Genomic DNA, 14,180 nt, shown 5'->3' on the forward strand with positions numbered 1-14,180 from the left:
ATATGCAGTGTATTATTTGTTGAAACTGTACTTTCGATTTGATTTGAAACTGTCTCATTGCTATATGTTTATCAATAAAACTTTGAAAAGAAAAAAAAAAAAAACTTAAAAAAAAAAAAAAAATCCTGAGTTCCTCCCCAGGGTTAGCAAACAAAGTCAAACAAAACAAAAGAGAAAAATGTTAGATACTCACCTCAATACCACTCACAAATAAATAATTCAGATGGCCTAAGGACCTAAACATTAAAAAAAATAAAAACTACAAAGGGATCTCAAGAAAATACTAGAGAATATTAGTTTAATATTGAGGTGACAGAAATATCGAACTGATATAAAAGGAAAAACAAACCAGAACAGTAAAAATCAAATCACTTTAACTGCATAAAAAAAGACTGGACACAATAAAAGATGTCATTAGCAATGCTAATAGTAAACAGTTTTGGGATAAAATATTTGGAACATAGAGTTAAGCTATGAAGAACTAAAAGAATCTATAAAGTCCTGAATACTACAAATGGCTGGTAAGAGGCAGTTCCCAGAAAAAGAAACATTGAAGGTGACAAATAGATGACAATATGATCAAGCTCAGGGTCACTAGGAACCAGAGAAATATACATTAAGGCAGGCCATCTCTTGTCAATAACCTGGTCAAATAAAGTGTTAAAGATGGATAATTCTGAGTGTTAGCCAGGATGCAGAAAATGAAAATTTCCTTTCACAGTTGCAATGGTAAGTTTATACTGTAGTTCTTGGTGATACAAATTTTAGAAGGAAATTTAGCATTATCTATCATAATTTAAAAGATGTTTTTCAAAAGGTTAAACCTTATGAATTAAACTATACAATAAGCCAGAATTTCAATTCCTGAAACAATAAAGAAAAATTAAAGCATATAACTTTATAAAAACCTTACACTTAATTCTTCTTAATAGGACTATTTATAATGGTCAGGTAGAAATATATACTTCAAATATCCTTTAAATGATGAACAAATTGGTACACCCATCGAATGGAATATCATTCATCAATAAAAACAAGAGAAGTGCTGATACATGAAAAATATTACATTAAGTGAAAAAGGCAATTACAAAAACTAGACATCAAGTGATTCTATTTATATGAAAGATCTATAACATGCAAATAGAGAAAGAAAGTGGTCAAGGCTGGAGTGGAAGGAAGCAGAGAAGGGTACTGCTAATGGGGACAGGATTTCTGTTATGGTTTAGATCTCAAGTGTCCCCAAGAAGTCTCATGTGTTCAGAGATAAAGCTTTTGGAAAGTGACTGGGACACAGGGTGCTACACTCATCAGGAGGTTTATCCATCAATGAACTCCTAGCTAAACATGCTGTTAGGAGGCAAGGCTGGTCAGAAGGGATGTGTCACCGGGATGTGTTCTGGAAGGGTGAAGTCTTATTGCGGGCTCCTTCCTTCTTCTGCTTACTGGCCTCCATAGGTTAAGTAGTTTTCTTTTACCAGGCCCCTCTGCTATGCCATTTTGGTCTCAAAGCCAGCCATCCAAGGACTAAAACCCCTGAAGCCACAAGCCAAATAAACCTTTCCTCCTGTAAGTAGCAGGTGTCAGGTATTTTGTCCCTGCAACTGGACGTGAACTAATAGTTTCTTCACTTAGAAATGGATTGTGATGGTGGTTGCATGGCTCTGGAGAACATACTAAAAACAATTTAATTTTCTATTTTAAATGGATGGTATGTCAATTATATCTCAATAAAGCTCTTACGCAAGTTAAAAGATGACTAAATCTTGGAATTCAACAAACACTTGAAGAAACATGACTAATACATAATGCTTATGATAGCCTTGAGAATAATGCCTGTGAATTTCCACAGTCAAAATTGGAAATAATTGAAATGTTCAGCATAAGTAAATTCAAGGCAAAAGACACTCTACAAAATTGTTTACTATCTATGACAGATCAAGCATTGACATTTTTAATAAAGGTGAGAAAAATGTCCTAGTCCTATCTTTTCTCTCCCGCATTCCCAGGGCTGGAATGCAGGCCTTTGTGCATACCACCACTGAGCTCTATCTTGAGCCTTTCCTGTTAAATTGCATGGAACTTTTCCATCTTTTCCTGGGTAACACATAGCATCTACTTTCTGTACAACTGTCAGATTGATAATTATATCCAAGAAAAAAAAACTAAAATGAACTCTAGTTTAGAGTGGTTGGGTTTACTCTAAATTAATTCTACCTATTATCATCTAAACTCTTGGTGCCAACTGCAAAATTGTATAATTTCTCTTGCAACCTCTATCTGTTCCTCCTTACAGCAGCTGATGTGACTCTTTGTTCTCTATCACTCTCTACCTTGGCTTTTGCCTAACCACTTGAGCAAACTTCCAAATCTTGAGGTTTCCCAGTTTACATTTTTCACTCATCAATCTGCCTTTATTATTCTTTAGCCTATGATTTCTTTTAAGAAACTGCATCTTCCCAAGGCTACTGATAATCTTCACTCCATTTATTATTTCTATAAAAGTGAGTTTTCCTCCTACATTATAAACAATTTACAAAATTTCTAACCCTTTAAACAAAACCTATGTATACCATTTCTTGCTTTTGTTATGCCCATGCAAAGAACTTTTACATCACCTGTATTGCTAAAACATTAGTCCACTGATCTGGCTGTCATCAGAATTGTTCTTCTAGGGCTGGCGAGATAGCTCAGCAGTCTAAAGCGCCTGCTTAGGCAAGCTTAAGCAGATGCAGGGAACCTCAGTTTGATCCCCAGCACCACATGCCGCACCAGCCCTGCTGTTAGGGCAGGCTGAGCTGGAAAAAAAAGAAAAGTATCTTCCTAAACACTAAATTCATAGCTTTTTCTTAATCCTTCATTCCCCTTGAGTGAGATACATTACATGGGTTGTGCTCTCACTCTTTACCATGGACAAGAATTTTTGGATTAAATTCTTAATCACAATTTTTCTCTATAATATAACAAACATCTACCCTCATGGTTCCTATGAAACAAATAAGATAAGCATCTTCCATGCTATCCCACATAAAAGATGTAACAAATAAAATGAATGTTCAAATTTTAAAATACTTATGATAGTAAAAAACACTTTACTTTAATCCTGCTCACAACACTTCCCTTCCCCTTGCTCCAAACACACTTCTCCCATCATTTTCACCACTTTCTGAAGCAGCTCTAGAAGTTCTCTATTACATCTTTAATTGCACTGCAGTGGCTTCTGGTTGTGCTGAACACTTCCCTACCACAGTCATTTTGACTCTGGGGAAGAGCCAGAAGTCACATGACGGCTGATCCAGTAAGTAAGGTGATTAAGAGGCATTGTCATGTTTTTAGGAGGCTGCTTTTCTATTGGATGGCATTGGGTAGTGGCATTCGCTGTATTTTTTTATCATACCTCATAAGGACACTCACGAAAAAGGACTTCCAGAACTGGATTGGAAAGTGGCAAGAATGGCAAATCTATGGAGCAGCATGTCTTTTACTATAATAATTATTTTTTTTCAAGTAAGCTCACAAAGCATTTTTTTTTTATCAGTTCTTGCATGTATTTTAGCCCTAAGGATGGAAATGTACCATACAAGGCAGTGCATTTCTTAAGGATTAAGTATGCTGGCTGGCTGGCTGGAATCAGAATCTGTGGTCCAAATCTTGTCTATTTACTACACTGTGTGAAATCAGCAATATACTTAGCCACTTGATGCCTCAGTTTCTTATCCATAAAATGAGAATAATGATTATAGGACAGTTATATGATTGAGGTAAGCAGAAAGAGATGAATATCTGTTATTTGACTTCAGGGAAATTACTAAATTATCTCAGCCTCAGTTTTCTTAACAAAATTGAATGTAAACAGGTACAGATATATAACATATTGATTAGCATAAAGTACAGAAATTGCAATTTCTCTTTTTTTCAAAGCACATAAAAATAGCTGTCTCTTACCATGTTGTTCTCCTTCACTTTCTAGACTTTGTTCCACTGATCTCAACGGGTGACTGCACTGAAACAGTTTCTGCTTTCCAAGTCTGTAGTTTCCTGCTCAAAGCCTTCAATGACTCTGTTCCTAACACTTGCCAACTAAAGTTTAAGCTTCTCAATGTTCAAAAGCCTCTAAATTCTTACCCAATGCTATGGTGCTAATCTTTCTTTTCTCCAGTCATACTGAGGGTCCTAATCCACTGGTTCTCAAAACTGGCTGCACAGCAGAATCATCTGAGAGAAATTTTACAATATATACTCAGAGCCCAGCACATACAGATAGAGTCTAACTTCACTGATTTTAGCTGGGGTGTTAGTAGTTATGTATTTTAAAACTTCCCACGTGATATTATATAAGAACCACTCTTCTATTCAGACTGCTTTGCCTCCTTACCCCTAAAAATACCCTGTATTTTCCTCAAATGCCCTGCTGCTCACTGTATGTGATTCTGTTAAGATGGGGACTCCTCCTTAGTCTCTCTTTATCCCAACATAAGAAAATGTTTTTCTTCCTCTGAACTTGTGTGGTATTTTACTGTAATATGCTTCACTTGCTCTTGCATAATAGGTATTTGTGTCATATGATTAAGAAACAGATACTCCTTCCCTAATCATTTGAAATGATACACTTCAGCCCAGAAACCACTGGGCCAAGGAGAAAGAGGGATGAGAAGGGAGAGAACACAGAAACCTGCAGAGTACTCAAGAGTAACTGAGATCACAGGATCCCATTCTTTCAGCTATGAAATCATGAGACTTCAAGAATAAGATGAATTTCATTACACAAAAGAAAGCAAGGATAGCCTGGGATTTTTGTTTTGTTTTGTTTTAGCCATGAATTACACTGTTTAAATTTAGACCTTTATTAAAAATTGGCCAAAAGAGGTTCTCATTCTAACTTTATGAGTAAATGAATAATTTGGCAAATATTAAATAACAGAGAATAAAGTTAGTTCTCACATTTCTGAAACAGTAAAATGAAGAACTATACAGCACTACAGTGCTTTTTAACTTAAGTTTCATAATATTCATTGATTTTTATTTTATTCATTCATGTTCCTATTAATTAACTATATTTCTAAAATTTGAGGAAAAAGTTAAATTTCAGATCAAAAATCAAATGGGAGAAAGGAGTACTTATTTTCTCAGTCATATTTATTTTGTTTGATGATGGCTTTTATCTAATTATAAATAAGCAAAAAATTATGCTAATTCTTTATTTGTTCTCCTTAATTACATAGAATGGTTGACATGTTTCTCTTCAAAATTCATAACACCTTAAGAAGTTATAAAAAAGAAATAACAGACCAGAAAGTGATGATACGTTAGTGGCTTATAAGTCTCACCTGACATTAAATCTGTCCAGCATTATATTATATTATTTTATTATATTTTATTTCATTTTATTTTATTTTGAAATGGTCTTACTATGCAGCTCGGGCTGGCCTTGTGTGCTCATTTTGTAGCCCCTAACCTAAGCTGGTCTCGAATTTGCAGTGATCCTACTGTCTCAATCTCCAAAGTGCTGGGATTGAGGTGGGTGGGGGGTGTTGCACAGCATTTAGGGCTGGGGATTGAACCTGGACCTTGACGCTTACCAGATTGGGGGTTGCTTATGCCTCACCTATCACCCCACCCCTTCTCCAGCATTTTAAAGAAAATTATGCAGGTTAAAAGTAACATGGGAAACCTCACTATATTCTCTAAGCAAATATTTCAAATCACTATATTTTGTAATTCTCCTCACAAATTCCATACTGCCTCTCAGTAAGTATATAATATCCCTATTTTAAGAGACTTACTAATCTTTCTAGAAACGTTAGTCCTAAAATCCCTAATATCATATTACCATTCTAATGTCATATTAATTATTACTATACTCTCTTTAAAGTGAATTTTTTAAAAAAGGTCCAGCCAAATAGCTCAGCGGATTAAAGCTCCTGCAAGCAGGCACAGGGACCAGGAGGTTCGAACCTGGGCCTGATCCCCGGGCCTGCCACGTGAGCCCCGCCCCTGGGCATGCTGAGACAGCAATTGAGACCTGGCGTGGTTGCGCACACCTATAACCCCAGCACTTGGGAGGCTGTAAACAGGAGGATTACTACGAATCTGATCTAGTAGTGAGACCCTGAACACCCTGTAGACCCTTTCCTTAAAAAAAACAGGACAAAAAAAAAAACAGAAAGAAGAGAAAAACAAAAAAAAAACTTCTCTTCTTGAGAAGTTCAATGTACTGGGAATGGAACCCAAGAATGCCTGGCTTGAAAAATCCATGCCCTTGGTATTATGGCACCTTGAAAACTGTTGAAGATTCTTGAATTGGAAAATACTTACCTTAACCTCTACAGTACAGCCATGACAAATATAATGTCATGAATTATATTCTAATGAAATATTAAGCACAAAGGGTATGTCATCCCAGCACTCTAAGAGACTGAACCAGGACTACTGCAAGATCAAGCCCAGCCTGGCTAACTTAATAAGAACATGCATCCAAGAACAAATTACAACAACAAATATACTTACGCATTCCTGAGCATTCTCTATCACCATCCCACACATTGGAAACAGCATGCCCCGTCAGCAGGAGGTTAATTAAACTTTGGCTATTAAGAAAAAGTAACAAGTAATTAAAATACGAATAAAACAGGGTTTAAGTATTCCTTTGTTAATTATTAAAGTAACGATTTTTTACATTAAATTATGGTAGGAAACAAATGTATGATAAATGTATGATGTATAAAATTTTCCACTTTTATATTGACTTTGTTAAACAAAACATGAAGTTATCATTACAGATGTATCTACTATTTTACATAATCATACAACTTTAAGGTACTAAATTTAAAGGGATCAAAAATAAATGCTTTGATAATCTACTTAATATGTTTAATAAACTTTACAAATACATACACAATCGTTAATGTTGTTTTTGATGTAAGATATGTAAATTTAAAAAGGACTCATGTATAAGGTACGTTAGCTATCTCTGTTCTTTTGATTTTGATAAAAATAAGCTATGTCAGGACTAAGAGAGACAGTGATCCCAGAGGAAAACAGGCTCTATTTTTTTTTCTTCTAAAAGAAAAATATTATTTAACACACCTATAATATTCAAATAATGGAACTTAACAAAAAAAGGGTATACAGATGAATGTCCATTTTGTATCTGTGTATTCAAAGTGGTTAGGATAGATATATAGTTACATTCTCATAATGAATAGAGTGATTTGTTCTAATGGTGTTTGTAGATAGAATATCATGTCTGCATCTTGTACAGCAATTAACCACTGGGAAGAATGTATGCAACGTGTTAATTATTGAAACTGTCCTACCAATTTGATTTGAAACTGTCTCATTGCTATTTATCAATAAAATTATGGAAAAAAATAAATAAAAGAAAAATATTTAAAATAGGTTAAGAATATATTTCTCAGTTGAAATAAGTAAATGTTAACTTTTAAAAAATTTCATAAATGAAACAAAGCAGTTTTGTAAAAATACTTCCCACTACCTTAAAATACCAGAAAAGTGCAAAGCATATATAAACTAAACTGGAAGTTAACATATAAAGCAAGCAATGCATAAAGCACAAAATATCCAAACCTGTACTTATTAGGTTCCCAACTATTCTGTCAAGAAAAACTACCTGACTCACTTGCATTTGATTCCCCCCTTTTTAAACAATACTTAATACATGAGCATAGAAAAAAAAAAAAAAAAAAACTTACAAAGAAGTGAAGAGATTAGCACAAAAATTTCTTTTCAATGAAGACAAATTAGTAGTATAAATAAAACAAATTAACATACACATTAAAATATTTTTTAAACAGGATAATTTGGGGAATTACTTGAAGTTCTCACTACTTCTTAAGTATGTACTGTATCTTCCACTTTACATTTCATTGGTATATGTACTTTGAGTTCCTCATATAAAAGAAACCATGGAATATTAGTTTGTGGGTCTGACTTATTTCACTTAACATCATGGCTTCAAATTGCATTCAATTTCCTACAAATTACACAAGTTTATTTTTCCTCATGGCATAGTAGTGCTCTTGCATATAATTAACACATTTTCTTTACCATTCATCTGCTGATAGAAATACCTACTGTTCCCACAATCTAGCTATTGTAAACTGCACTGCCATACACATGGGTTTGCACGTATCCTTGTAACGTGAATATCTTAACTTTTGGGAAGACACCCAGAAAGGAGATATCTGGGTCAAGCAGAATCTCCATTTTTAGTCTTTGTGCATTATCAAATCGAGGTCTAGGACCAAAGCTATCAAACAGACAAGAGGTTTCAGTCACCTGCCATGTCCGTACACAGGATCTATTAAAGGCTCACTTGCATCTTCAATTTCATTTTTTATGTTCTCAATACCCTGCAGAAAGCAAAAATTCATTGACTTAAAGTACAATTTAAATATGTGTCAAAGGAAAAAGTTTGACTTCAGACAGTATATCTAATAGGATATTCAACAGGCTATAAGATACACAAAAGATGGACATTTGGAGGAAGGAAGGAAGACTGAAAGTGTACACACTGACATTAGCCATATGAAGAGTGACAGATCTGACAGAGTGAAATATCCATAACAAAGAAGTACACAGAACACAGAGACTGAAATTTCTAGAACACTAAAATTCAGAGGGGGACAGAAAAGAGCAAAAGATACACATAAAAAAACAAATGAGGCTACTGCAAAAAAGCAACAATATTGTAAAGAAAATAAATAAAAATAAAAAGAATAAGCTGATTGTTTATCAAAAAAGGAAAGGATTAGGGGTTAGAAAGGGTTCCCAGAAGCAGTTAAAGAGTTTGAGCTCCAGACATTGCTAACATCACAGAAAATAAAATTTTGGACAACTGGCAGCATTTTGTAATTACATTATTGATAAGCTCATAGTCTAGAAGATCAGAGGTGGAAGTAAGCTGGAAAGGGTAATAAGTGAATGGAGAGGAAAAAGGAGTCAGTTCCTGATTATTGGCATAAAAGATCTTTATTCTGAGTTTTAGAAGTAGCAAAAGGAATACAATAACTCAACACAACACAGTAGGAAAAACTACTAAATTAACAAAAGCAAAAGAAACTGCTTAAACAGACCTTTGTTAATAACACAGAATACAGAAACAGCAATACTCCAAATTTGTTTCCCCACATGGAATACTGGTCTGAAACAGCATCTTTTAATTCTGATAAACTTCTGAATGATTGTTTTCTGGGGGAGAAAAAAGAATTAAATATTAATATCATAATGAGATGGGCAACATTCATAATGGGAAAAATTTAAATTATTTTAGGCACTAACACACATACAAATGAGAAATTTTTGAAACATCTCAGATTTTCAAATACAAATTTAATCATGAAAAGTAAAACCTTAGCTCTCATTACTACCATTGTAAACCATGTTCACTGTTAAGAGAAGGGCTACTTGGCAGGGAGCTCTTCATCCCTTAAGAGAAATGCCTAGCATCAAGAAATTCTTCAATAACGTACAGCTATTTAAGGAACACAATGGCCCTCATCAAAGAGGTCTTTAACAATCAACAAAACATTTATCTTTTAAAGTCTGAAAAGTATTTTCAAATATCTGAATGCTCACACTATTTTATGTATTTGTGGCTTTTAAAGAAACTGAAGTTAACAACTGAAAACAAATGCCACCTATAATCTATCAACATAGTCATACTTACCTTTTATCTTGGACTAAAAATAAATTCTCCACTGAAAACATGGGCACTTTTAACAAAAACGACAGCATATTTTGGGAAAATTTTAATGTTTATCCCAGCACATATATTCATATTCACCCAGGACAAAAAAAAAAAAAAAAAAAAAAAAAAAAGTCAAGCTAAAATGCTTTATTTCCATTGTATTGAGATTTTCCATTGAATTGAAATGCTTTTCATTGTATTGCATGCTTTTAATGTTTCTTTAAAAGTGTATTTGGGTAGTTATTTTAGCACTAGAATAATTAAACGTACATTTTTTTTTTTTTAATTTGAAAGCAAATCAATTTTCAAGCAAGGGATTTAAAATTCAGGTTTAAGTAGCACAGTACTATATCAATCTAAGAACCTTTCTATAGTATGAACAGACTCAAAATGGCAATGTGTCCACAAGGTAAGTATTTTAAATGTTCCAATGTTACTTACTGAATTAATGCATGAAATCGCTCAAAGCCAAGCTCTTCGACAGCCAAGGCAGCTATACATAAAAGACACTTTTCAGCACTACACACGGCAAATAAATGACACAAGATACACACAGCAGGCTGTAAATACTTTCAAGCAATCAAAACTCCCTGTTTCCTTACGCCCTTAAAATTCTCAGTTTATTTTTAACTTTACTGTAGCATAAATTTGTATTTCAAAATCTTAGTTACCATGGTTATAACCCAAATGGATATAATACTGAGAATGTAGAAGGGTTACTGAAGAACAAATATTTCTTTTCAATTCAGGTATGCTAGGATAGCTTATGGGAGGAGAAACTATTGACAATCAGTGCTTCATACATCACTGACATGTGTCTGGCGCTTTTAAATAAAGTAAACTCATCATAGCTAATCTTCCTTTACAATGTAAACTCTGGGTTTAATGCTTCATTATTAAACAAACGTGTATAAAAAGGCATAGCACTAAAACTACACAGGTTCAAAGACAGCTTTAAGTTTGTTTCCTCATTCATTTGTAAATTGTTAAGTTTTCAGTAACTTATTGTTATTAATATAGTACAAGTGTGAATTGTAAAAATTTTCAGAAAATAAATGAAAATGTTTTAATTAAAGATGATGTTTACTGACAACTTCACTAGCTCCAAATCCTTTTTTGTAACTCCTGTGCAGGTCTAATTTCATTTAATCCTCTTTAGCTCCATTTTACGGAAGAAGAGCTTGAGGCTCAGAGAAGAATCCGCACAGTGATAAAGAACAGTACTAGGGCCGGGTATGTAGCTCAGCAGCACAGTGCCTGCCTGGCAAGCACGAGGTCCTGAGTTCGATTCCCGGCACCTAAATAAATGAATAAAATAAAAAAATAGTTAAGAATAATACTGACATTGAAACTCAGTCTTGACTCCCAGAAGATAAAATCCTTTAGACTATATCAGTTGAAACGCCTACTTTATCATAACCAAAAATGGCACATATATTATATAAAGCAAATTTTAATACTTTCAAATGTAAATTCTCACTAGTGAGTTAAAGAGATTGATTCATTCAGTATTCATAGTGAATTGTTTTTATTTACAATTAAAATGTCATATTATGTTAGCCACTCAAAGGTTAGTTTAGATCTTCAAGTGATTCAAATTACTGTTTAAAATCTTTAGAAGTCCAAACACTTATTTTAATAACCTTTTCTTTTATGTGGGAAACAAACTGAAATTGAACCCAAGTATTCACTACTGCAAACAAGTGTGCATTACCAACAAGCCAACAATATACACACCACAAAAGCCAATGAAATTAATGTTTGTACAGGATGTAACACTAATGAAAGGAAACATTTGACATTTAAAATTTTGGCATAAAATAAAAACTCTAACTTTTTCTAAATTATACTGTCTTGCAATGTTGATTATCTCAACAGTTTCACTAAGAGTATCATGAAAATAAGACATAAAAAGAATAATTTAGAGAGAAAAGGCAAGCAAAATAAAAAGCTTAGCAGGCAGGGATGGTAGAAAATAAAGCACAGGAAAAAGAACATAGCTGGGAATAAAGGAAAGAACAAGTAAAATAGATTGTTATATGGAATAAAAATTTTAATGTAAGTTCAGTTCATTCAGTTAATATCTAAAGTAAAAAAAATCTCATTTTTTAGTTAACAGAATATTATAAACCTTTCAAATATGATGTTATATGAGGTCAACTTTTAAAATGGGGCACAAGATAAACTGAAAAGTTACTACGCAATGTCTTTGGAGTGGAATTCAATATAATATGCCCATCTGAAATAGTTACTGAAATTAACAAATGTAAAGGATTACAGGGCCATGTAATACAGGCCAGTTTATCACTACAGAAAGTACAGATAACTCCACAGTAGCTACATACAATATACTATAAAGAGTCCAAGGGAAAATGTTACATAAAAAGATCTTATTATTTTTCACAGATTAATATATAGATTGGCTTTAAGTACATAGTTCCTAAAATATCTTTTAAATAGCTCAATTATCCCTTTCTTAAAATTTTAATATCTTAAATGGAACTATTAAATATGCTTACATGCAATCTAGAAAATCTTGGGAAATATTTTAAACCCATCTTAGGTAATGTGTTTTACTATCATCTTTGTGAATATCTTCCACTTCTCTTCAAATGTCATTATCAACTTTAAAATATTAAATTCTTTATGAAAGGGAATGTTTGAAAGGCCTGAAAAGAAAAATCGTTAGATTGCTTAACTTTTAAAAGTTCTTTCCGACAAATATAGCATTAGAATTTTCCAGGCTTAAGAATTTAAATGCAGAGTTGAGAGAGAAGACAAGGACAATGTGAGGAAATTTCAGCCTGGGGAGCCAGTGGCACATTATAGATAATTCTACATGGAAAGCACGATGTCTATCATAAGTAATCTAACTTTACTTTCTAAAAATCAGATATGCAATTTAAAAAAAAAGGTTTTACAGAGATGATAGTTAACAGAATGCATTATAAGTGGAATAGGTCACTTAGTACAAGCACTTGTGAATACCGAGTACCAAAAATCACTGACTACCATGATTGTTCTTCAAAAGCCAGTCAGCAAAACAACTTTTACCTAAATTCCAAACTATCAGAAATCTTCATTTTGCTAGTGTATTCTGGCAGAATTTATTCAATCATATGAGATTTCAAAGATTAAAGACAATAGAATGTATCATTTTCATGAGTGAGAATAGGTGATATTTAATATTTTTAAAGAAAAAAAGTCTTCAAGGTATAAAACTTAAGGGATAATTAAATTACAATTAAAATTACCTTAAAATCATTCAGTTCAGGAGCAAAAAAACTCAGTGTGTAATTAAGAAAAATTTCCCCGTCTTTGCTCTAGAAAGCAACTAAAGATATTTAAGAAATTTACTGGTATCAAAAGTCCCTTTAATTTCCAATATTAAAGAAAACATTAAAGCATCTGAACTTATAATTTTCCAAAGAGCTATAAAAGTCAAAAAAGATAGTTATCAAGCAGAAGACAGCTAGAATTTTTTAAAAGTCTACTTTAAGAGCTAAATATATTTCTTGTTTTGAAACATGTATCTTGTAATAATTAAGATAACTGAAGCAGAAATAGAGATTATTAAATCAATTTGGCATATGGTAGAAAATTGATATAAAATCTATAAATATTTTCTCTTCAAAATGTTCAGTTGTTTAATAAAAGAAGAGGACAAGAAATCACTTTGTGAAATAGAAACATATCTTACAAGAGTGTTCCACTTGGCAACTAGACTCAGCAGGACTCCCAGAAATACTAGAGGTTCCCTCAGCTGTCCTTCCTCGCAGCCATGAAACCAAGCAATATGATCCAGAGTTGTCACAGCAAGTGCTTTCTAAAATATCACATAAGGTGTGACAGAGGAGTTCCTTCTGCTCTTCCTCTAAAAACAACCAAAGTAGAAGTTACAATGGCTTCCTTGAAAAATAATTCTGCCATGAACAGCAACACTGACAATGTCTTGATTTAATGACAGCAATCAATCATTTTAAGCGGTAAAATCCATAAACAATAGATTGGAAAATACACTTTGTAAAGCCATGTGCTTTAGGACTAAAGCAGCACCACTTTATATACTGCCATTTACTAGAAAAATTATCCTAAAACATGCAGAATTAAATATGTGAGAAAGAATGAATATGTTATTTGGAATAATCTGATACTGAGCACCCCTAACTTAAATTGCAAATGTAACATTTAGGCCACAATTTTTTTTTATTGCATAACCAAGTACAACACCAAACTTGTTGAGACTTAATTCCCCCCATTTGTGAACTCTCATGTCTTTGATCACCCTGTACCACAAGAATGAGACGATACATCTTCAGCACCTATGAAACCACAAACCACTAAATTTGCAGTGGCCATCGTAATTGTTGCAGAACACATTAAATAACAGAAAAGCTACAGACATTGTATTGCGATAATTTAAGCATTAGAATTTTGTTGAAAATGGCACATTCTGGGGCCGGGGAGATGGCTC

The 14,180-nt window shown here is 33.2% G+C and overlaps 1 protein-coding gene across 3 annotated transcripts in view; it reads right to left on the reverse strand.

Moving 5' to 3' along the window:
- The window catches only part of Mindy3 (MINDY lysine 48 deubiquitinase 3), a 93,075-nt gene that overhangs the window by 61,475 nt on the left and 17,420 nt on the right, over nucleotides 1–14,180 (reverse strand). For 2 of the 3 annotated variants that reach the window (XR_002818932.1, XM_004645184.3), the window contains exons 4-8: nucleotides 13,407–13,580; nucleotides 10,148–10,199; nucleotides 9,093–9,207; nucleotides 8,296–8,369; nucleotides 6,505–6,584 (exon numbers count right to left, since the gene is read on the reverse strand). Coding sequence is in view for 2 of the 3 variants with exons in the window: in XM_004645184.3 (XP_004645241.1) it covers nucleotides 6,505–6,584; nucleotides 8,296–8,369; nucleotides 9,093–9,207; nucleotides 10,148–10,199; nucleotides 13,407–13,580 (495 nt within the window). In the remaining variant the exon portion in view is untranslated. The remainder of the gene's footprint in view (nucleotides 1–6,504; nucleotides 6,585–8,295; nucleotides 8,370–9,092; nucleotides 9,208–10,147; nucleotides 10,200–13,406; nucleotides 13,581–14,180) is intronic. The other variant, XM_023705429.1, reaches the window with a different exon arrangement.

The sequence above is a fragment of the Octodon degus genome, unplaced genomic scaffold, assembly GCF_000260255.1.
Source record: "Octodon degus isolate 3935 unplaced genomic scaffold, OctDeg1.0 scaffold00220, whole genome shotgun sequence".
NCBI lineage: Eukaryota > Metazoa > Chordata > Mammalia > Rodentia > Octodontidae > Octodon > Octodon degus.